The following is a 26,676-nucleotide window of genomic DNA, read 5'->3' as shown; positions in this document are numbered from 1 at the left end:
TGTAGGGAGACCCCCTGAAACTATTGCTATGGAATAAAAGATGAAATGCTCCTGATTATTGTAAATACAAAATTGCATGCAGGATTGTGTAAAGACAATGCCAGGTTGGACTGCCAGAATGAGCCAACAGCACATGATGTGCTTCCCCCTGCAGAGAGCCTATGAATGGATGTGCAGTCAGGGAGGTTTCACATCACCAGGATTCCTATCCCAGAAAAGCAGATGTTCATAGCTCTGGGAATGGAATGCAACCCTCGTGGAGAGCCTATAAACGGATGCATGGGGGGCACCTGTCCATATGGATAAGATAGGGCTATAAATGCCCTCATCTTGCCACTGCTCTTCTAGGCCTCTTCAGGGTTAAGGCATACTCCCTTCTGAGAATTTCTAGTCTAACCGGTTGTCTAGCTTCACGTCCTGTTTCTATGGATTGTTTGTAACCAGCTTTTGCTGTAACTGTTACTGCTGATTAATATTTTGCTAATCATAGGTTATGGAAATACTGTGTTTCTATTTTAAGGCTCTGTTAGAAATTACTGATGCACACACTATATTGTAAATTCTTATCTCTGTATACTGTACTTCTGCATACGGATGTTATGTTAAAGAATTACTTCATCCCCATGTGATCATCTCACCTCATAATCAAATGACCCTAAATCCCTCACTAACCTACCCCCGCCCTCACTAAACTTAATAAAATGCTGGCATATCCAGTGCATTGTTGGCACCGCTGGACCAGAAGGTGGTGACCCCCCTGGACTCAGCTTTCACTATCTTGTGTGTGTCTATTATTTCTTAACCTGCCGATCCACCTGGGAACAAAGAGAGAGCTCCATTGCATTGTGGGCTGCTGGCCAGATCCTGCAATATCTCTCCACTAAAATCCTAAGTTCCCCTTTCATGACATGAAGATGTCACTTGGAAGTGGCTGTCCAACTAGAGATTCCATTTCCCAGAGCCTCTTTCACCTGGGCTTAGCTGTGTCACTAGTTTTCTCCAATTGTATGTGAGTGAAAGTGGTGTGTCACCTGTATGTCAAGGCCATTAAAACTACTGGAAATTCTCTTCTCTCTGCTTTCTTTTTCTCCAGCTACATGTAGGGACCTCTGAGTCCCTAAAAAGGAAGGAATCACAAGATGGAACAACCCTGGCTCCCTGAATCACAACAGGGAGTATGCCACCCACCAACCAGGGACACATTCACTAGAATGTTACAATTGTCAAAAACTTTTGGGCCGGGCGCGGTGGCTCACGCCTGTAATCCCAGCACTTTGGGAGGCCGAGGCGGGCGGATCACAAGGTCAGGAGATCGAGACCACGGTGAAACCCCGTCTCTACTAAAAATACAAAAAATTAGCCGGGCGCGGTTGTGGGCGCCTGTAGTCCCAGCTACTCGGGAGGCTGAGGCAGGAGAATGGCGTGAACCCGGGAGGCGGAGCTTGCGGTGAGCCGAGATCGCGCCACTGCACTCCAGCCTGGGCGACAGAGCGAGACTCCATCTCAAAAAAAAAAAAAAAAAAAAAAAAACTTTTACTGTGTTTAGCCATTGCAAATTTAGGGTTTATTTGCTGTATCAGCTAGATATACTCTGAATACTATATTTAGAGAGTCTTAAATAAATGGCACAGCAACAACTTTCATAACACAAATATATGTGTTATATTTCTTTATATATAAGAAATATAATTATCTATAGATAATTCTCAGGTTTGTGACTTCATTTGAAAATCCAAGGTAACAGGAGAACTTCCCAGGAAACATCCCAATTCAATTACTTTATTCGTTTTCTAACTCCACTAGAATGGTAGCTCCATGCAAATAGGGGCCTTGCTTGTATTGTTCATCACTGTTCTTTAGCATCTAGAACAGTATCAGGAATATCAGAGATATTCAGTAAATACTCATTAGAAAATAAAATGTGCAATTTATGAGATGATTTAGTGTTTGTGTGTATGTATATACCTATTATGCATTATATATTAAAAGTATTACATATTATACATTATATATTACATATTATATAATATATAGAATTATTGAAATGTCTGGTATCTTGGATAATCACAACTTTTAATTAAATAATAAAGCAACTATGTAAAAATCTAACTCAGAAGGAGTTTAAAAGTCTCCAGTTAATTCAGCCTGCCTCCTTACTTGAAAGTTACTGGGTGAAGACAGCAGTTTCAGATGGGAGAAAGACTTTATTGCCTTATCACTTTGTCACTTGGTTGCTGGTTCATACCTGCTCTACGAGGAAAAAGTGTAATTCACTGAGTGCACTAAACACTTCATCATTTCCTGCTCTGTCAGAATAAATAAAGATTATTTACTTCCACATAACCACTGAATTGAGTCAACGACAATTCAATATGCACTAACATGAAGTATTTTCACCATACCCTCTCTCAGAAGATAATCATGAGTTCAGTATAAAAGGATTATTTCTGAGGAGAAAACACACAATAATATTAAGTAAGGCATATTATTGAGGAAATCTTCAATTTTAATTTTATTCAATTTGAAAACATTACCAAGTCAGTAAACAAACTGAACTAATGGGTATTGTGAAAGTATCATGTAATTGAGAGGAAGTGATCATTATAATCTGGGTCAATAATTTTCCTAAATTGAAAAGTCAGAACTCAAATAAACCATGTAGACAGCTATGCTTAGAAACACCATTGTCATTCTTTTGCTATTTCCATCTGTACAACACTGTATCTAATGACGTCATGCCTTATACCCACCCCAGTCCCCAATCCTCCATCATATGACCTGAAATGTATAGAATGCTGAGATGCAATCAAGGTGGTTTACTAATGCCAGACTGGGGGACATGTATGTTGAGGATGCATTAATAGGCACCTGGGAGTTGTGAAAAAGCCAGAAAACACTGGAAAAGCCTAAAGTTTATTAATTTGTATTGAGACACACCCCATAACCTTGAGAGAGAAAGGAAAACTATTAACAATAGAAATATTTCTAATTGCAAGGAGTGATCCCTAGGAAGCAACCTCCTGCTTAACTGTTTAAGATAGTATTCCGCTCCCCTCCCACCACCGTATATGTGTGTATATGTGTATTCTCTACATATATATGTAAGTATACATATATATGTATATGCATGTGTGTGAATTATTAAAATGTTAACTCTGAATGACCCTGTAGGCAGGCCATTTTGAAGACTGTTTGTCACGAGTTAAGCAAACAGTGCTTAAGATACATTACACATGATTTAATAATCATGGGGTATGGGGTACCCCAGGGGGTAATTCTTGACACAGTGAGTGGGTATTTGCCTTGATTTTTTTTGCATGTCAGGTGTTTGAACTTGCATAAATGAATCCAATGTCATGTTCAGTCAATTCTTCTTCATCTGCATTTATGGAAGAAGGCAGAGGCATGAATAGTTCATAATGACAGAGTAGCCAAAAATTGTTTTCCTTTGGAATGTTCATTGTGAACTTTAATTGAAATAATGGTCTTTCAGATAGCTGTGATGTTGATTTCAACTAATTAATATACTCGTGACTTAAAGGCCTACATGAGAAGGAATGGACAGTTATGATTTTCTTACCTGACCCATTCCTTTCTATCTCCTGAACACTATTTCACTCAGAAATATAGAGATATCTCAAAGTAATCATAATTTTTCATCTCAAAATGTCCAAGGTAAGATATGAGTTTTAAAATGATGTCTTTATTCATTATGTAAAATTTGAACTTGCCCACAAAATCACAAATTAGATTGTTTCCATCAGAGCTAATGCTAGGTTTTCCTCATCAGGTACAATAGGCTGATAGTTTGCCATATTAACCCAGGTCACCTCACTCCATTACCCTCACCTAATTTCCAGTGCTAAAGCTTTCTAAGCTCACTGCACGCTGGGTGGGGTTGCTATACCCTGAATGCAAGGAAAAGAAAGTTCGTCTAGTTTTTTCAACATACTCTTTTTTCAGATATTTTACTGTTTTGATTCTATTGTTCTGATATAAACCATAGTTTTTGAAGAAAACTTGCCTAGCCAGTGTTAATAACCAAGAAAGAATAAATGAAGTTTTCCTCAGCTGGTGGTGGCAACAGACAGAAAACACACACTTTACCCAAGACTTAAACTTCCTCCTAAATTCCTGTCCTATCTCAGCTACTTTAGTGACTTTTCACTAGAATTTAGAAAGCCTTAAGGATGTTCTGCTGTGCCCCTTTGGGGCTACATGAAATGTGATGGGGAGAGCCCCTTGATATTCAACGACTAGCCAGTAAGACTTTTATACTGCAGATGTCAAGACAAGATGGTAAGGACCAAATTCCCTCCATCTCTGAACTTGGAGTCAGGATGCCCTCTAAGTTTCCTTTTAACCTCTCCATAACACCCGGGAGAATGGAGCATGAGAACACTGAGGAGGAGTTGAATCTGACCTGAGAGGGAACAGAATCTGACTGAGTTTACCAGAAAGTAAAGACAAACCTAAGTTTGGCTTCTAAAATCAGCTCTTTATCCCACTCTCTGTTTTTTAAGAGTAAATAGCTAAATCTCTATTTCCATGTCATTTCTGCAAATCACACTGGTTAACATTGTATCTAACCAGAACAGCATTGTCAGTAATTACGACCAAGGAGAGTCAATGGAATTCATTATGACTACCTAGATACTCTGTAAATACAGGTCAGCATTCTTGTTTTAACTTGGAGTAAAAATTTCCTGAAAAGCTTTGTTTGTTGAAATTCTATACAGAGTCGTTACTGGAAAAGTTGTATGTGTGAACACTAGAAAAGGAATCAGCCTTCAGAGCACAGAGCTTGGCTACCAGAGATGACTTAGATGAAAAAATAAAAAGAAATAAGGTGCGGGGGGCGGGGGGGCGGCAGGGGGAAGAGAAGAGGGAGGAAGGAAGGGAGGGCGTGGAGGGAGAATGGGAGGATTGAGGGAGACTGAGAGAGAAAGAGAGAATAAATGCATCTTTCCTTTTGGCAGAGCACCTTGTTTGGACAGCAGACCCTCTCCAACACACATCCTTTTCCCTTTAATTAGGCACTTCAGTGAAGTGCAGACAGTTGACAGTTTAACTCTGGGCATGGCCTTGATTCCACTGTCAGTTGAAGTGAAAGTGGCTAATTATTGCTGACCTTTAAAGCCATAGACATTATGCACAAAATCAATTCAGAATTTACAAATAAGTAAATGATTCAGGAAATATTATGGCAATTAATGTAGATATTAAATCCAAGTATATTAACTCTATAATTTTAGGAAGAACATTATATCTTTTGGGAGCCAACAAGTACTTTAAATTTTTTTAAAATAGAGTATAGGCAGATTAGAGATGAGATTTTACCATAATTCTAATTTTTATAGAATATTTTTGTATATGAGTGTTTTCAACATTAATCAAAATAGTCTTCCATAGCAACATCTACATTTTTTGTATTTAACTCAAATTAGACCATGAGATATATTTTCTGGATTAAAAAATAGTATTTAAGAATTTTTTACAACTCATCAGGATAAATTAAAAGCAGAATGCTAATTTTTCTTACTCAACATTTAATGAGGAAGAGAAATTTCGATGTCATGGACAACACCTTATGATATATGATCTTTCATCTAGAAAAATAAAGTATAAAAAGTATGAAAGATGCCGGGTGCGGTGGCTCATGCCTATAATCCCAACACTGTGGGAGGCTGAGGAGCGGGTGGATCACCTGAGATTGGGAGTTCAAGACCAGCCTGACCAACGTGGAGAAGCCCCGTCTCTACTAAAAATACATAATTAGCCAGCCATGAAGGCCCATGCCTGTAATTCCAGCTCCTCAGGAGACCGAGGCAGGAGAATCACCTGAACCCAGGAGGTGGAGGTTGCAGTGAGCCAAGATCATGCCATTGCACACCAGCCTGGGCAACAAGAGCAAAACTCCATCTCAAAAAAAAAAAAAAAAAAAAAAAAAAGGATGAAAGAAGAAAATACATTAAAAACATTAAATACATTATGGAGGCTAAAACTAAAAACTTTTTAAAAATGGTTGGCAACTTACATGTGTTTTTTAAATTTTTATTTTGTTTTTTTACTAGAGACAAGGTCTCACTATGTTGCTCAGGCTGGTCTCAAATTCCCGAGCTCAAGCAAGCCTCCCACCTTGGCCTCCCAAAGTGCTTGGATTATAGTCATAAGCCACCACACCTGGTCTCACTTGTGTTGTTTTGTATGGATGCTTTTATGTTTGACACCAAGAGGATTAACAGTGTTTTTAACTGTGCTTCTCTTTTGCTATTTTGTGGAGATATTTCTGGATCTCTTTATTAACAATATAGTTAATTTAGTTGAAGGTTGTTTATAGAATTAAAAGCTCAGAAAGAAGTAAATGATCATGCAACTTTCACTGACAATGAAGTAAGTATTTTGAAGGCTATGGCTGTTTAAAACGTAAATTATATAATGAGTTGCTCACACACTTAAGTTTTGTTTCCACAAAATGTTTACAGCTCAGTGCTATATATCAGAGTTATCGAGTGTCAGTGGAAAGACAGTGGGTTATTGTCATCATTCTCCCATAGCCGAACTATATAAAATACAAGAGATTTTTGAGATCAAACAAAATGGAACAGCAGCTATTATATGTTAAAATTTCCAAAGGAAATCCTAAATACTTTATACCAACAGAGAAAGGACTACTAACAAACAAGTATTATTTACTGAAAATGTAATCTGGTTTTGGAACCTGCAGTAAGAAGTAACCAAATATATGTGTTTCAAGATTGTATTTCTTACATGAACCCTATTTTAGAGAGACTCTGATCAATCACTCATTTCTAGAAAAAATGTGGAAATTGAGTTGAATGTAATAAAAACTGAGATGCAGATAAAAAAATAAGAGATGGCTTAGTATCTTGAGTGAACCATTGCCACATCTGGAGGTATAAAGTTTAAATAAAGTATTTCTCAAATGATTCACCTGAACAGAATATGCAGTCAATAATATTAGGAAATAATATACAAGTAAGGACCACAATTTCAGTATACTTCTGAAAGTAGTCAGAAAGCATCTTCTTCAAAGAATGGACAAAGGTTTCATTTGATGGCATTATTTAAAAGAAATCATACTATTTCTAGTAAATAAATCTTCATGTCTGAAAGTTAAAGAGGGAATACATTTTTACCTTCAACAATTATGACTAGAAACGTGAGAAAACTTAATAATTTGGCAACATCACTAGCCACAATAGGCTAAGTTGGTAAACTTAGTTGAAAAAGATGTCCATTCTCAACAAATCTCAGTTAAATGTGAACATTTAATTAATACAGCAAACCTGTCTATAGTAACAAAGGGAACTATCTAGCAGCTGTTATGTGTTAAGAGGTTTCGCTCCTGCATTATAATGTAAAACTATTCAATGAAAAGGGGACTCAATAATTGTGTTTAATCTAAGTAGAACATGAAATAATATTATTTAAGTATATTTATGAAATAACTATGCTAATTGTTCATAACAAATAATAAAAGAAATAATGATAGCAATTAGAAATATATATGTGCATAAGACGAGTTATACATATCCCACTGTCGTGCCAAAACAAAAAGAGGTTTAAATTGAAAACTTATAGGAAATTAGTACAAACTGAATTAGGATTACATTATAATATACATGGGGAGGGGCAAGTCCTTGATGAAAAATGAACAAGTGCCATTATTCAAAAGTACATTATTTATTCAAATAATATATTCCTGAAAGGGTATATGCAAATGTAATTTCATAAATGAAAACATATTTGAAATTTCTCAAAGAGATAAGTAGTGGTTTTTTGGTTTTGGTTTTGGTTTTTTGTTTGTTTGTTTTTGCTTTTTGCTCAGTCTTCTTACATATGCACATAAAGTACCCTGATGGTGTGTATTTCTCAGCCTGTGTGACAGTCTTCACCTTTTAAGGTTGAGAGCTATAAAAATCTCAATTTCTGTTCTTGTGATAGTTTGCTAAGAATGATGGTTTCCAGCTGCATCCATGTCCCTACAAAGGACACAAACTCATCCTTTTTGATGGCTGCATAGTATTCCATGGTGTATATGTGCCACATTTTCTTAATCCAGTCTGTCACTGATGGACATTTGGGTTGATTCCAAGTCTTTGCTATTGTGAATAGTGCTGCAATAAACATACGTGTGCATGTGTCTTTATAGCAGCATGATTTATAATCCTTTGGGTATATACCCAGTAATGGGATGGCTGGGTCATATGGTACATCTATCACAAGAACAGAAAACCAAACACCGCATGTTCTCGCTCATAGGTGGGAACTGAACAATGAGATCACTTGGACTCGGGAAGGGGAACATCACACACCGGGGCCTATCATGGGGAGGGGGGAGGGGGGAGGAATTGCACTGGGAGTTATACCTGATGTAAATGACGAGTTGATGGGTGCTGACGAGTTGATGGGTGCAGCACACCAACATGGCACAAGTATACATATGTAACAAACCTGCACGTTATGCACATGTACCCTAGAACTTAAAGTATAATAATAAAAAAAAAAAAAAAGATGCACTCAAAAGAAAAAAAAAATCTCAATTTCTATCAGTATTTTCTTGAAGGACTAATAGCTCTTGCAGAAGAAAAAGTCACTTTATACACCATTTAATGAGAAGATGAAACAATTGGCCATCTATAATTTCTTTTAAAATTGTATTTATGTATGTTTGTTTTGCATATTTTGTCATCTTTATTCTTATTTTAAGCATATAGTTAATAAGAAAGTCAATTTCTCCTTTTCTGAGGTGCTACATCATGCACTCAGTTTTTTCAAAGCCTATGTAAATTTTTTTCTCTATGTGTTGATAAAGGGATACATTTTAATGTATATTTTAAAATAACCTTTAAGGATGATTTTACACTGCAGTGGTAACCAGTTGACAGAAATAAGACATTTTCATTGAGTGAAATGATCCTACCGTCATATTAAATAATTTTCCACTTAGAAGATAATGCTTTTGCAATCTATACTTGAGCACATTTCAAAATTTTAATCATTCATCTTCTATGCCTAAATGGAGATTTACCCAGAAATCAGGTGGGCAAATAATCAATTTGTAAACTTATAATATTTTAAATCTTTTCTTTTTTACTTTCTATTTATTGGAGCCAAAGTTCAAGATTCTAAGTAATCAATTCTATAAAGAAATCTATCCACATATTTAAAAATAAAAATAACATTTATTATTATCATTTTAAATACCTGAGCACTAACAATAAGGAAACTAAATTTAATTAAAACATTACTAATAGCAATATTGTACTCATGTTTCATTTAAAATAAGACTCTTAATATTTAACTTTATTAAATAATTTTGGACACAAATTTAGTAACATTTTAGTAATTCACATCAGACAAATCTATTCCGAGTATTAATGGAAACCCCAAATGTATGCCAGTTGCTCCAAATATGTTTCCAAGTGAAAGGTCTGCTGTAGAAACCAGGAAGAAGCAAGGCTGAAAGAGTCTAGTAGCACAATCCTGTTTTTACCATCTATGTGTGAGCAAACATGTAGGCTAAGGGTAAGTTTGCTTTAGTAACTCTTGAAACAGATAGAATGCTAATCAACGCAGTCATGATAAGATAACATATAACTAAAATATGTTTTCCAAAAGCATTTTAAGTCCATAGTACTAGATTTAAAAATAAAATTGCTATGATTGACTAATTTATCTTAATACAATCATCTGATACAGACGTTTTTAGGGATAGTAAGTAATTTACTATACAACAAAAGGTCTAACTGCTCACAAAATGATGGAGTCTATGAACATGTCATGGGCACTTACCAGAGCAATACATGTCAGTTCCATAATGTCTATGGGTGGTCCAGGAGTGCTATGGATCTCAAGATTATACCAGAATCTTAAATTGTGAAAATTATCATCTGAAAAACAAACCAAAACACCACTTTTTAAATATAGACTTCAGAATACCATACTTAACATACACATTTGAGAATCATGAACAGACATCATTTTCAATCTTTTCTTTTTAGATTGCTCCTTTTTTTTAAATTTAATAGTTTATTATATACATAATTATTAATCATGTAATCAATCTTTTTTTTTAATGGACTTTTTGTCAAGACAGCTGAAGAAAGGGTGGGAAGCTGTTTTTATCACAGTTAGTGAGGAATAAGAGAAGCTCCATCCTTGCATGGCCAAGAGAATGTCCTGTACAAGCTCCTGGCCCTATACCTATGCCAGTAACTCATTGAGTTCTTCCATAAAATTAATTTTGGAATGTTTTACTTTAAGTTAAGGATTAATGTTTCAAAAAGAAATAACCAATCTTTTTTCTCATTGACGAACTATTCATGTATTTGTACATAGATATATCTAAATAAGTCATTACAATTCACAATGCTGCATTTCCAGGACCATAAGAATCTAGTATAAGGAGAAAGTCCGGAAACTGAGACTGCATGTTTCCTGAAAATTTGAAAAAGGATCCTAAGAATTTAGCCCAAGGAAAGTCTTAAAGGGGCATAGACTAAGTCGTGACACAATTATTTTTATATCTTGCTTCCCTAATATTTTTAAAAAGCAGGCAATTCTGCCCCTGATGATAACCAACACCATACTCCCTCAGGCTAAAATTGGAATCCTCATCTACCACGCCCTTCATAAAAAGGTTTTTTACGTCCATCAAAATCAGTTTTGTTTTGTTTTGTTTTTCCTCTCTGTTCAGCTTCCCACTTTGATATTCTTTTGTTTTTCTGTGTTGAACTAGGTCATGGTTTAAGATTGTCCTCCAATTTCAGTAAATTGTATACATATTCACATCAGTATTGTCATGTTTAAAATATTTCAAGAACTGTTATGCTAGATTAATTTATTTAGGTAAATTGCTAACCTCTTTGGGCCTCAGTTTCCTTATCTATGAAATAAGAAGCCCAAACTAGTGGAATTCTCAGTGTTTCTCTCTACTGAAAATGTTTTTCATGAGTATATGTTTTACATTGCATTGTACTGTATTGTATGGCACTGTATGACACTGAATAGCATCATATTGTGTAGTATTGTATTGCACTGTATGGCATTTGTAGCTTTGTATTGGATTGTATTGCATGACATTATATTTTACTGCACTGCACTGTTCTGTACCATCCTGTATTGTACTATTTTGCATCCTGTTTCAACACCTTAGGTATCTAAAATACTTATAAGATTGGTGGACCTGAGAACAATCCAGATATTTAAAGTAAACAGCTAGTAAGAGGGAGAAAGAGAAAAAAATAGTTACAATTAATAAGACCCAGTTGAGTTCTTATTCCAAATAACTATGAGGAGTTCTTGAGGGCAAATTTATTTCCACATTTTGAACTGACTCCTGTACTTGTTTATTTTTCAGACATCTGTTTATTCCCTTAAAAGCAGAAATGTGCAGAAAATAACGTTACCAAATTTATACTGATGGGAGATTATTAAGGAAGCCTCTGCTCACATTTGCTCCTTCAATTTTATAAAAGCACTTTGAGTGGTTTTATGACATTTAAATGTGACTTCTCAAAAATAAATCAAAGTTCTTAAAATGAAAAGTGTTTTCCCTTCTAGGTACCTTATGCATATTTTATCTGGGCCTTTCCAATGTTTTAACCCACAATGAACTCACAGAGAAAATAATTCTGGAAATAAACATTAGCTATGACTGAGGAGATTGCTTCATGACTCTGGGTTAGTGCAAAGATCAGTGGAATGACTCAGAGTTATAAGACCAGGGTTCAAATCCCAATGTGACCACCATTAGCTTGTGATTTTTGGCAAAGAATCTCAAGAGTCTGCCCACTTGTGGAACAGGGACTATATTTGTCATGGTTCTCCAGAGAGATGGAACTAGCAGGATGTGTAAAGAAGAGAGCAAAAAAGAGAGATTTTAAGAAATTGGCTTATACAACTGTGGAGGCTTGGTAAACCCAAAATCTGAAGTATACTGGGGTAGGTCAGATTTTATTTTACTAAAGGTTTCAACTGATTCGATAAAGCTCAACCACATTATGGAGGATAATCTGCTTTATTCAAAGTCCATGGATTCAAATGTTAATCTCATCCATAAAACACATTCTCAGAAATATTAAAAATAAAGCTGACCAAATATCTGGGCCCTGTGGCCTGGCTAAGTTGACACATGAAATTAACCATCGCAGGGGCAATAACAACTATTATTTATAATTACTGTGACTATCACATGTGGCAGTGTTGTGATGTAGCTGATTTAGTTCCTACAGTGCTAAACATGTACACTGAGTATGATTTATTGATTAGAGTGGGATTGGTGAATGATTTATTGATGAAAACACCAATAAAATAATGATTGTTTTTTAACTCTGAATCTTAAACAACTTAAAATAGTTTTCTAATTATAAAATCAATAGCATTCACTATAGTGATTTTAGAAACTCCTGAATAGCATCAAGATAGAAGTCCTTCATAATTTCATGACAAAATGACAGCTACTTAATATATTTGTATAAAATTCCAGGTTTAAAATATCAAGAAAGATACAGATATATAGACATACACACATAAATATAGTGGGGTATATACAATATGCATAATTGATACATTCATATGTATGTAAAAATGTATACATTTATATTATTCAGAAAATATTCACTATTAAAACTTTAGTTTCAATTATTCAATATATCACATAAGAAACATTCTTAAATATTGTATTTTTTGTATATCTTTGAATATTCTAACAAATTCCTTAGACTGAATCACTGGATTGAAGATAAAAAATTATTAAAAGTTTAAACATACTATAAATGTTCTCTTCAATAAGTTTTTATCAATTTAAATTTCTGTTGTAATGCATGAGATTGTCTCTTTTGATCTGATTCTCATTAAAAGTGAGTGTTACCATTATCTTTCATATTTTCCTATTTGGAAGGTTAAAACATTCTGATTTAGGTGTTGCTTTCATTTATTTGATGAGAAGAAAGCTAGAAGATTTCTCAATTGAAAATAAATATACTGTGGAGCAGTCTTTAAAAAAGAATCCATGTTATTATAGGGGAAAAGTTAATTCTGTCTGAGAGTAAGGATATGAAAAGGCCTGTCTGAAGAACTAGGGCTACCTTAAATGTTGTCAGGTACACTTTTCCTAGCTTTTAATCTATCTTTCAACTTGTTAATATGTAGGTTAGTATGTTTATCAGAGATCAGTCTTTTTTAGCCTATTAACATAAAATCATAATATTTTGATTTTCCTTCAAACTCTTCTGAACACTTTAACCCTCATGAAGGTTTTCCTTCATGGTTCTTCTGTCCTAGATATTACTGAGGATTTAACTTTTAGCATAACACATCTATAGCAATTATCTATTCCTTTGTCTCACCTGCATGATTTCACTCAAAGAGACCCTAAACCTTTTCAACCCATGTTAATATTGTTTTTCTCCTAGTCTCAGCTATAAAGATTCAATTGGCAACTGGATATTGCTACATAAATGTCTTGATGTCAGATCAACATCAGGAAGTACAAAACTTTGCTAAGTGTTACAGTCTCCCAAACTTTTTTCTTTCTTTCTGAATTTCTGTCTTATTTTTTCTATTGACAAAAATACAAACAAACTCTATTATTATTTTTTGGAATCAATACCCTTTTTCGTTATCTTCTATAAGGACAGTCATCCAATGCTAGTCTCTGAAATATTTCTCATCTTTAGTGATATTTCTATATTTCCACCACCACCATCATCATCAAAGATCTGGTTGTCTTCACTTTAAACTCAGTTTGCCATTGCAGTAGTCTAACTGGCCCAACTTCTCTTCCAAATCATTCTGAATATTTCTAAATACCACTCTTTAGTCCATGGATTCAGTGATGCTTAATTTCATGTGTCAACTTTGCTGGGCTATACTGCCCAGTTGTATGAACAAACACTAGTCTAGATGTTCCGGTGAAGCTATTTTAGAAATGTGATTAATATTTGTGTTAGTATAATCAGAGTAAAGCAAATTATCCTCCATTGAGTAGGCCTCCTCCAATGAGTTGAAGGCCTTAAGTACAACCACTGATGTTCCCCCAAAAAGAAAGAATTTTTTCTCAAGATTGTAACATAGAAATACTGCCTGAGTTTCCAGCCTGCCTGTCCTATCCTGGGGAATTTGGACTCAAGGCTGCAACATTGACATTGACTTTTTAGCCTGCTGGCTTGCCTTGCAGATTTCAGATTTACCAGCTCCCACAATGGTGTCAATTGCAAATCTTATCTCTCTCTCTCAGTACACACAGACACACAAATACAGACACACACACTCCATCATTTCTGTTTCTGTGAAGAATGCTATCTAATACAAATTCATTCAATAAAGATTTCTTCTTTTGAATAACATTTAAAATGTCTCCACAAGTTTGCCCCTGTTGAGCCACTTTTCTTTACTAAGGCCTTGCATCCCTGCTATTCACCCATAAAAGAAAACCTCATTCACCCATTTCCAGGAAACGTGCCCTGAGTATTCCAACTCCTCATCACCTTATTTTCCTTGGAACTTGTACTAAAAAGACATGATATTGAACAGCATTCAAATAAAGTTTTATAATATAGGGGGAAAAATGGTGTTTAGTTTCTTTGGCATATGAGGAAGATTGCTAGTATCTCTTATATTGAAGTAAGCAACTCATATTACATTTTTAAAACAATACACTCATTAATATTTTATCAGAAATTTGCTGTATGCTTTTGTATAGTGACAGAAAAATATGTAAAGCTTTACAATTATGAAAGAGTGGGCACCCTTCTAGCTGAAGTATTTTGATACTATTGACATTAATAGCAGTGGAACTCCAGAATGTATGCTACATATAGTTAATACTGAATTAAAATTCTTACAGACATATGCAATACAAATTTGGGTATGTATTATGCGTGTAAACTATTTCATTCAAAAGTGAATGATGATTTGGATTTATGCAAACTAATAGTGAAACTCTGTCATAATAAACTTACACGCGTCTGCATCATCAAAAATGCTAGATTGTTCTGTTATTGAATCAAGACAGGAGAGTGCTTGATCTTGATCTGTGTCATCCTCATAATCATCACATTTCCTTCTTACAGTAGAAAATGTAACTGTACCTACAACACAAAAGTACAAGATGCCCTATTAATCAGGGTTTAGTTTTCTAAAACAAAAGGTAAGCTATAGATATTAAAGTTACTCTAGCTTAAAACATATAAATATAAAGCGAAAATTAATTCTAGATGTCAGTATTAGAATTAAACCTGATACATATTCAGAACTATTAAGGAAAAGCTCAAGGAAAGAGTTTAAGGAAATATTTTCAAAATCTCCATTAAAATGGTAATTTTTCAACAGCTTTTCTGAGATAATTTTTAAAAAGTGGAAAATGAAATAAATGCAACAACTTTCAGAATACTTATTGCCCTAGGGTAACTGTTCTTATTTTCTTTCTAAGTCATTTTAATGCTCTATTTATTACCCTATTAAAATAATATTTATTTTATTTTATATAATATCACAATATCCCAAGCATGACATTTCTTGAAAATATTTAATATATAAAATGTTAAACACTTTGTTATAAAAGTTATTAGTGAGGCCGAGCATGGTGGCTCATGCCTGTAATCCCAGCAATTTAGGAGACTGAGATGGGTGGACTGCTTGAGGTCGGGAGTTTGAGACTAGTCTGGCCAACATGGTGAAACCTTGTTTCTATTAAAAATACAACAATTAGCCAGGCATAGTGGCACGCATCTGTAATCCCAGCTACTTGGGAGGCTGAGGCAGGAGAATTACTTGAACCCGGGAGGAGGAGGTTGCAGTGAGCCAAGATCGCACCACTGCACTCCAGCCTGGGTGACAGAACAAAACTGTCTCAAAAACAAAAGAAAACAAAAAACCCCAAAAGTTATTACTATGAAAAATCGTCACTCTCTGGAATTTTTTTAATACTAAGATTGACCTATATAAATTGGTATTAATTTTTAAATTAAAGTTTATATTCTTATGGAAATGATTCAGAAATGGGCCCTGACCTCTAAATACCAGCTTGACATAAACAAACCTTTGCACACAAAATTATGTGTTTCTAGTCACGCATCATAATCAAATAGCTTATAGCAATGCCTATAAATACTGTGTAGTTGAATTACGGTAGCATCCACACTTCCTTAATTGTAAAGACAAGTAGAACTAAAATTAAACAGCAATATTTTCTTAGTTTTTACTTGAGAGCAACAAACTCTTCCTGAATTTCTTTTAATAAATTCTATTTTTTTGGAGTGTGGTCTCCTTAGAGAGAGAGCTTGAAGTAAAATCATCTTGAAATAAGATATAATAACGTGTGTATATAAAACCAACTTGAAATGAAACACATATGAAAGCAATTAGCCAAAAGCACAGAGCAAAAACTCAATAAATAACATCTTTATTTATGTTCTTATTATTCCTGGTTAGGGGACAGTAAGATACTATTGGTCACACTGCTCTTGAAGAGGACAGATATCTAAAAGAAAGAAATGCCTAATTTGGAAAAAAAAAAATATTTTAACTTGTTTTGCGGGGGAGGTGAGAAATATAGGTGTTTCGTGTGTTGACAGGCAATACAGATGTTTCATGTGTTCCATATTTTTACAGACAGTTAGGTGACCAAAAGTCCTGAAAGTTGTAACTTTAGATGTGTCCTGTACAATATGACAGCCATTAGTCACATGTGACTACTGAGCAATTAAAATGTTGGTAGTCCTAAATAAGATGTGTTGTGTGAAATATACACTGTATTCCACAGACTGTGTAAAACAGAATGTAAAACATACTACTAATAATTGTATATTAGCTATGTTGTGAAATTATACATTTGGGGTCTATTCCAAGATGGCTGAATAGGAACAGCTCCAGTCTGCAAGCTCCCAGTGTGATCGACGCAGAAGACAGGTGATTTCTGCATTTCCAACTGAGGTACCTGGTTCATCTCACTGGGACTGGTTGGAGAGTGGGTACAGCCCACAGAGGGTGAGCCGAAGCAGGGCAGGGCATCGCCTCACCTGGGAAGCACAAGGGGTTGGGGGATTTCCCTTTCCTAGCTAAAGAAAGCCATGACAAACTGTACCTGGAAAAACGGAAAACTCCTGCCCAAATACTGTGCTTTTCCAATGGTCTTAGCAAATGGCACACCAGGAGATTATATCCCACGGCTGGCTCGGTGGGTCCCACGCCCACAGAGCCTTGCTCACTGCTAGTACAGCAATCTGAGATCGACCTGCAAGGCAGCAGCCTGGCAGGGGGAGGGGCATCCGCCATTGCTGAGGCTTGAGTAGGTAAACAAAGCAGCCAGGGTAGCTCGAACTGGGTGGAGCCCACCACAGCTCAATAAGGCCTGATGCCTCTGTAAACTCCACCTCTGTGGGCAGGGCATAGCTGAACAAAAGGCAGTAGAAACTTCTGCAGACTTAAACATCCCTGTCTGACAGCTCTGAAGAGAGCAGTGGTTCTCCCAGCATGGTGTTTGAGCTCTGAGAACGGACAGACTGCCTCCTCAAGTGGTTCCCTGACCCCCATGTAGCCTAACTGGGAGACACTTCCCAGTAGGGGCTGACTGATACCTCATACAGGCCAGTGCCCATCTGGGACGAAGCTTCCAGAGGAAGGATCAGGCAGCAATTTTTGATGTTCTGCAATACTTGCTATTCTGTAGCCTCCACTGGTGATACCCAGGCAAACAGGGTCTGGAGTAGACCTCCAGCAAACTCCAACAGACCTGCAGCTGAGGGATCTGACTATTAGAAGGAAAACTAACAAACAGAAAGGAATAACATCAACAAAAAGAACATCCACACCAAAATCCCATCTATAGGTCATCACCATCAAAGACCAAAGGTAGATAAAACCACAAAGATGGGGAGAAACCAGAGCAGAAAAACTGAAAATTCTAAAAACCAGAGTGCCTCTTCTCCTCCAAAGGATTGCAGCTCCTCGCCAGTGACAGAAAAAAGCTGGATGGAGAATGAATTTGACGAGCTGACAGAAGTAGGCTTCAGAAGGTCGGTAATAACAAACTTCTCCGAGCTAAAGGAGGATGTTTGAGCCCATTGCAAGGAAGCCAAAAACCTTGAAAAAAGATTAGATGAATGGCTAACTAGAATAAACAGTGTAGAGAAGACCTTAAATGATCTGATGAGCTGAAAACCATGGCATGAGAACTACGAGACGCATGCACAAGCTTCAATAGTCGATTCAATCAAGTGGAAGAAAGGGTGTCAGTGATTGAAGATCAAATTAATGAAAGAAAGCAAGAAGAGAAGTTTAGAGAAAAAAGAGTAAAAAGAAACAAATAAAGCCTCCAAGAAATATGAGACTATGTGAAAAGACCAAATGTACATTTGACTGGTGTCCCTGAAAGTGATGGAGAGAATGGAACCAAGTTGGAAAACATTCTTCAGGATATTATCCAGGAGAACTTCCCTAACCTAGCAAGGCAGGCCAACATTCAAATTCAGGAAATACAGAGAACACCACAAAGATACTCCTCAAGAAGGGCAACCCAAAGACACATAATTGTCAGATTCATCAAGGTTGAAATGAAAGAAAAAATGTTAAGGGCAGCCAGAGAGAAAGGTCGGGTTATCCACAAAGGGAAGCCCATCAGACTAACAGTGGATCTCTTGGCAGAAACTCTACAAGTCAGAAGAGAGTGGGGGCCAATATTCAACATTCTTAAAGAAAAGAATTTTCAACCAAGAATTTCATATCCAGCCAAACTAACCTTCATAAGTGAAGGAGAAATAAAATCCGTTAGACAAGCAAATGCTGAGAGATTTTGTTACTGCCAGGCCTGCCTTACAAGAGCTCCTGAAGGAGGCACTAAACATGGAAAGGAACAACTGGTACCAGCCACTGCAAAAACATGCCAAATCGTAAAGACCATCAATACTAGGAAGAAACTGCATCAACTAACAGGCAAAATAACATCATAATGACAGGATCAAATTCACACATAACAATATTAACCTTAAATGTAAATGGGCTAAGTGCCCCAATTAAAAGACACAGACTGGCAAATTGGATAGTCAACACCCATCAGTGTGCTGTATTCAGGAGACTCATCTCATGTGCAGAGACACACATAGGCTCAAAATAAAGAGATGGAGGAAGATCTACCAAGCAAATGGATAGCAAAAAAAGCAGGGGTTGCAATCCTACTCTCTCATGAAACAGACTTTAAACCAACAACGATCAAAAGAGACAAAGAAGGCCATTATATAATAGTAAAGGGAGAAATTAAACAAGAAGAGCTAAATATCCTAAATATATATGCATCCAATATAGGAGCACCCAGATTCATAAAGCAAGTCCTTAGAGACCTACAAAGAGACTTAGACTGCCACACAACAATAATGGGAGACTTTAACACCCCACTGTCAATATTAGACAGATCTATGAGACAGAAGGTTAACAAAGATATCCAGGAATTGAACTTGGCTCTGCACCAAGCAGACCTAATAGACATCTACAGAACTCTCCACCCCAAATCAACAGAATATACATTCTTCTCAGCACCACATTGCACTTACTCCAAAATTGGCCACATAGTTGGAAGTAAAGCACTCCTCAGCAAACGTAAAAGAACAGAAATCACACACAAAAAAATGTCTCTCAGACCACAGTGCAATCAAATTAGAACTCAGGATTAAGAGACTCACTCAAAACTGCACAACTGCATGGAAACTAAACAAGCTGCTCTTGAATGACTACTGGGTAAATAATGAAATGAAGGCAGAAGTAAAGACATTCTTTGAAACTGATGAGAACAAAGACACAACATACCAGAATCTCTGGGACACATTTAAAGCAGTGTGTAGAGGGAAATTTATAACACTAAATGCCCACAAGAGAAAGCAGGAAAGATCTAAAATTGACACCCTAACATCACAATTAAAAGAACTAGAGAAGCAAGAGCAAACAGATTCAAAAGCTAGCAGAAGGCAACAAATAACAATGATCAGAGCAGAACTGAAGGAGATAGAGACACAAAAATCGCTCCCAAAAATCAATGAATCCAGGAGCTGGTTTTTGGAAAAGACCAACAAAATTGATAGACCAGTAGCAAGACTAACAAAGAAGAAAAGGGAGAAGAATTAAATGATAGACACGATAAAAAATGATAAAGGGAATATCACCACCAATTCCATAGAAATACAAACTACCATCAGAGAATACTATAAACACCTCTTCGCAAATAAACTAGAAAATCTAGAAGAAATGGATAAATTCCTGGACGCATACACCCTCCCAAGACTAAACCAGGAAGAAGTTGAATCTCTGAATAGACCAATAACAGGCTCTGAAATTGAGGCAATAATTAACAGCCTACCAACCAAAAAAAGTCCAGGACCAGACGGATTCACAGCCGAATTCTACAAGAGGTACAAAGAGGAGCTGGTACCATTTCTTCTGAAACTATTCCAATCAATAGAAAAAGAGGGAATCCTCCCTAACTCATTTTATGAGGCCAGCATCATCCTGATACCAAAGCCTGGGAGAGACACAACAAAAAAAGAGAACTGAAGACCAATATCCCTGATGAACATCGACGTGAAAATCTTCAATAAAATACTGGCAAACTGAATCCAGCAGCACATCAAAAACTTATCCACCGTGATCAAGTTGACTTCATCCCTGGGATGCAAGGCTGGTTCAACACACGCAAATCGATAAATGTAATCCATCACATAAACAGAACCAAAGCCAAAAACCACATGATTATCTCAATAGATGCAGAAAAAGTCTTTGACAAAATTCAACAGCCCTTCACGCTAAAAACTCTCAATAAACTAGGTATTGATGGGACGTATCTCAAGATAATAGGAGCTATTTATGATAAACCCACAGCCAATATCATACTGAATGGGCAAAACTGGAAGCATTCCCTTTGGAAACTGGCACAAGACAAGGATGCCCTCTCTCACCACTCCTATTCAACATAGTGTTGGAGGTTCTGGCCAGGGCAATCAGTCAAGAGAAAGAAATAAAGGGTATTCAATCAGGAAAAGTGGAAGTCAAATTGTCCCTGTTTACAGATGACATGATTGTATATTTAGAAAACCCTATCATCAGAGTGAACTACCATCAGAGTGAACAAGCAGCCTACAGAATGGGAGAAAAGTTTTCCAATCTACCCATCTGACAAAGGGCTAATATCCAGAATCTACAAAAAACATAAACAAATTTACAAGAAAAAAACAAACAACCCCATCAAAAAGTGGGCAAAAGATATGAACAGACACTTCTCAAAAGAAGACATTATGTAGCCAACAGACACATGAAAAAATGCTCATCATCACTGGTCATTAGAGAAATGCAAATCAAAACCACAATGAGATTCCATCTCACACCAGTTAGAATGGCGATCATTAAAAAGTCAGGAAGCAACAGATACTGGAGAAGATGTGGAGAAATAGGAATGCTTTTACACTGTTGGTGGGAGTGTAAACTAGTTCAACCATTGTGGAAGACAGTGTGGCGATTCCTCAAGGATCTAGAACTAGAAATACATTTGACCCAGAAATCCCATTACTGGGTATATACCCAAAGGATTATAAATTATACTACTATAAAGACACATGCACATGTATGTTTATTGCGGCACTATTCACAATAGCAAAGACTTGGAACCATGATAGACTGGATCAAGAAAATGTGGCATATATACACCATGGAATACTATGCAGCCATAAAACGAATGAGTTCATGTCCTTTGCAGGGACATGGATGAAGCTGGAAACAATCATTCTCAGCAAACTATCACAAGGACAGAAAACCAAATACTGCATGTTCTCACTCATAGGTGGGAAATGAACATGTATACCTATGTATCAAACCTGCATGTTGTGCACTGTAACCTAGAACTTAAAGTATAATAAAAAAAAAGAAAAGAAATTACACATTTGGATATACAAAAATATTTTAAAATTCATTTCATGTTTCTTTTTATATGATTACTATAATTTTAAAAATTACATAATGGTTATGTTTTATTTATATTATATAGTGTTGTTATAGAGAAAGCATTTTCAGCATTTGCATGTTGTACTCACAGAAATATTTTTATGGTTAATCCACTGTCCTGAAAAAAATCTCAGTAATTTAGTGTGTGAATGTATTTAAACATACATTTCCCAAGCTGACACTCATTACATATTTAAACCTCAGCTTTCAACTCAACAGCGATTCATGAAATTATTTCAGAATATAATAGAATAGACCTAGAGCTTTCCAATCAAACTTTCTGCAATGATGGTAATATTCTATATTTGTGCTATCCAATATGCTAGCCACTAGCCGCATACGGCTAATGTAATATTATTTGGTTTTAATTAATTGAAATTGAAATAGTCACTTGTTTCCAGTATCTTTAATACCGGACAGCACAGACATTAAACTGAAAACATATTCTATGTAGTAAAGAAAGTATTGTTTCATACAATTTTTGTTTCTGTTTTATTTGTAGCTGTGCATATAATAGAGAATATGTATATGTTTGTGTTTATTGAGTCACACTGTAAAATCAATTTTTTTTGTTCGAGGTCTTAGACAAAAATGTTTGAAATCCACTTCTTTTTAAAAATGCATTGTCCTCAGGTACATATATGTCCTCACTGTCCAATGCAGTGACAGCAAGCCACATGCACAGGCCATGAATTCTTCCAGGCACAGATCATGCCTGTTATGGGCTTTGAATACTTATAAGACATAACATTTACTATCATCAGTAGAACATTTGCTGGGTTTTTTTTTTTTTTTCCATTTTAAAAGACAGAGGATAGAGACTTGACAAGACAATGTGACATCTTATATTCACTGTCAGCTTCATTTTGCCATTATTGCATCACTTTTATGTTTATATGGAATATAACTGCTATTATGAAACTAAATGTGAGTAATTTACTATACGTATCCATGAAATTAAATAATTTCTTCTATAGTAGCAAAACAAATTAAATCAGATTAAGAATATACTGTAAGAAATTGTGTGCAAAGAAGCCACAGGAAGGTTCTCACTGTGGTCCTCTCATTGTCCCACAGTCATGGAACTCTGGCAAGTATTCTTTTTCTGCATTGCTGCCTCTAGAATATTTCTCCTCCCAACTCCCTCAAAATTCCAGGCTTCTTTGAGAAGCGTGACATTAGATTATGCTGCCTGCCGTCATCTGTGGGTAGTCATGTACTAGACTCAATATCACCATCCTATATTTAAGAATTCTACACATGGTGTATTGTTGTTCCTTCTCAATTACTTCTGGACATTAATCTAGTTGTTCAACTTGCACATAAATCCGAGAACCAATTCTTTCTAATGGGTGTGTAGATATGTATTTGTATATTTATTTTTTATGTTTATGTACACATGCATACTAATATTATTCTGGGCTTAGTTCTAAACTCTGGATGGAATGTGCAACATAAATTACCAAAAATGACTCAAAACATACCTGACACTGACCTAAGCAAATCTGTAAATAACAGAATATTGTCATGCTACTTAAAATGTTAGAAAGCATTAAAGGTAGAGAGTAAAAGTTGTAATTTAATATTTAAAGCTAAAATAACACATACTAAAATTTAATAAACACATTATATGGAAATATAGATTCAAATTACTTATACTCCCCTCCAAAAATTAAAAAAAAAAGAGATTTTTCTTTCAAATTGGCAATTCTTAACACCTTTGGTAACATTCACCTTAGATAAAAATGTTGAGTGACAGCCCTGATCTCAAACACTGACAGTGAGAGTAAAAACGGGTATTTTTTTGGAGAGTTATTTTGCAAAATCCACAATCTTGAAAGTGCATATCCCCTTTGACATATCAATTTTGTTACTTATCCTATAAATAACTTGCATATTAAATTTTATCCCTACAGGTAAACTAGCACAGTCAGTGAAGAGTTATATACAAAGATGCTGTTGAAATATTATTCATAAATGCAAAACAAGAGGAACTTGATTTCCATCTTGATATGCATGACTAGTGACATGAATTCAGATATATATACGTATATAAATGTTTTTATGCTGTCTATTTTACCAAAATAAAAATGATTATAAGAGATTATGAATTGTACACCAAAAAATTGATTACTTTAGATTAAATGGAAAATTTCTTAGAAATACACAATCTACTAAAACTGTCTCTTCAAGAAATAGAAGATCTGCATAGATACAAAACTGAGGATATTGAATCGGTAATAAAATACCTTCCAACAAAGTAAAGCCCAAGACCAGATGTCTTCACTGTTGAATTCTACTAAACATTTAAAGAGGAATTAACATCAATCTTTCTCAAACACCTCCAAAAATTTGAAGAGGAGGAAATACTTACTAACTCATTCTAGAAGGCTAACATTGCCCTGATACCAAAACCAAAGACACTGCAAGAAAAGAAAACTAAAGTTCAGTATCTCTTATGAACATTCATGCAGAAATCCTCAACAAAGCACTGGCATACTGAATTCAGCAACATAGCCAAAGGATTATACACTATGATCAAATGAAATTCATTTCCAGAATGAATTAATGAATGGTCATTCAACATACAAAAATCAATCAATTTAATATACCACAGAAATAGAATGTAGGAACGCACACACCCCCCCACACACAATGATCTCACTTAATGCATAGAAAACTTTTGACAAAAATTCAGGTCAGGTGTGGTGGTTGATGCCTGTAGTCCGAGCACTTTTTTTGGATAGCTTAAACCCAGATTTCAAGACCAGCCTGAGCAACATGGCAAAATCCTGTTCCTACAAAAAATACAAAAATTAGCCTCGTGTGGTGGCACCCACCTGTAGTTCCAGCTACTCAGTAGAATCACTTGAGCCTGGGAGGTGGAGTTTGCAGTGAGCCAAGATGGTGCCACTGCACTCCAGCCCGAGGACAGAGTGAGACCCTGTCTCAAAAAAAAAACAAACAAACAAAAAAAAAAAACAAAGAAAAAAAAAAAAAACAAAGAAAAAGAAAAAAAGCAAAGCAAAGCAAAGAAAAAAGCACTTGACAGAATTCAACACCCTTTTATGATTAAAAAAAAAAATTCAATAAACTAGGAACAGAAGGAAACATCCAAACACGATAATGGCAATGTAGGATAAACTCACATGTAACATCACATATAAGGTATAAGACAGAAAGCTCTTCCTCTAAGATCAGAAACAAGACAAGGATGCCTGTATTTTTTCCACTTCTATCCAATATAGTACTGGGTGCTCTAGGCAAAGGAGTTATTAAAAAAAGTAATAGAGGCATCCAAATTAGAAAGAAAAAATATTTTTTTCTTTTTATATGACATGCTATATACAGAAAACCTTAAGGATTCCACATAAAAACTTGTTAAAGCATTCAGCACATGTTGATGAACAAAATCAATATGCAAAATCGTACATTTTTATATACTAGCAATGAACAATTTGAGTAGGAAATTAAGAAAACAATTCAGTCAGATAAAGCCAATATTTGCATAAACCTACATATGTTACACAATATGCTTGGCTTAAATAATAAAGTAATCTAATCAGTATTTCAAATACTATCAAGTATAGATGCCCCTCAATTTGCAATGAGGCTTATGTCCTGGTAAAATGATCATAAGTTAAAAATATCGTAAGTTGACAATGCACTTTAAAGTTACCATATTTTATAAATATACAATGGGTTTACACAGCCATAACCCCCATCATAAGTCAAGGAGTGTCCTAAATGTGTATTGCTTTAGCACCATCATAAAGTTGAAAATCCTAAGTAGAAACATTATAACTCCAGGACCATCTGTACTCTCACAAATTAAAAGTACATATTTTCCATTCTCACTCATTTCAGTCCATTATAGACTCAGCATAGTTTCCTTTCCCCTAACTCACTCATTTAAAGTTTATTATGTTTTATTACCCCTTAACAAATAGAAATTGGGCATTCATTTGTAAAACAATTAAAAAGCCCTATATGAGTATTACAAGACTGTATATTATAGAACAGAATGAGAAATAGTTAACTATTTATCACAAAAAATAAAAATTGGTAAAGAGAACTACAGAAGCAATTATGTGTTTACTCAGTAGTTCATGTTTTAATTGAAGGAACATTTTTAAATAATATATCTTAGAAGTATGCCATTAATTTGCCTATATTTTTTTCTAGTGAAAAATCTTTTTCTTGACAATGGCAATTTAATTTTGTTTCTAAACATTTTTTCTTTTCATTTTACCTTCATTTTTTATTGTTAATTAGCTACTGTGGAAGAGACAGTCAAATTCTTATCACATATTACAACGAATAACATTATACTTAGCAACCTGATTGTCAGCAGTAAATCTTCAAATGAAATGCAGCAAATAATGATGATGAGAATAATATGCTTTCCAAAACATGGTAACTTTTCTTCACAACATATGTACATGCTATTTTTTTGTTTCCTATATTCTACTCTTCAGGGTAAGGTCAATTGTTCCAACAGGAAACAAAAATAAATATAAAACTTGGTTCGTTGGTGCTCGAGTTTCTCAAAGTAATAGGAAAATGATTAGACTGCTTTGGTAAAACTATAAATATGACAGTAATAATACTAGTATCTAAAAGCAACTCCCCACATTAAGGTAACAGCATCATGGAATTAATGGAGAT

General features: G+C 35.3%; 1 protein-coding gene across 1 annotated transcript in view; it reads right to left on the bottom strand.

Annotated features, from left to right (window-relative positions):
• Positions 1-26,676, bottom strand: part of CFAP47 (cilia and flagella associated protein 47) — a 429,680-nt gene that overhangs the window by 112,397 nt on the left and 290,607 nt on the right. The window contains exons 50-51 of the mRNA XM_015443631.3: positions 14,991-15,119; positions 9,820-9,917 (exon numbers count right to left, since the gene is read on the bottom strand). Of these exons, the coding sequence (XP_015299117.3) occupies positions 9,820-9,917; positions 14,991-15,119 (227 nt within the window). The remainder of the gene's footprint in view (positions 1-9,819; positions 9,918-14,990; positions 15,120-26,676) is intronic.

Source organism: Macaca fascicularis, chromosome X (genome assembly GCF_037993035.2).
Source record: "Macaca fascicularis isolate 582-1 chromosome X, T2T-MFA8v1.1".
In the NCBI taxonomy this organism is placed as follows: Eukaryota; Metazoa; Chordata; class Mammalia; order Primates; family Cercopithecidae; genus Macaca; species Macaca fascicularis.
Note: the sequence above shows the minus strand (reverse complement) of the source record. Positions and strands in the feature narration are given on the sequence as shown.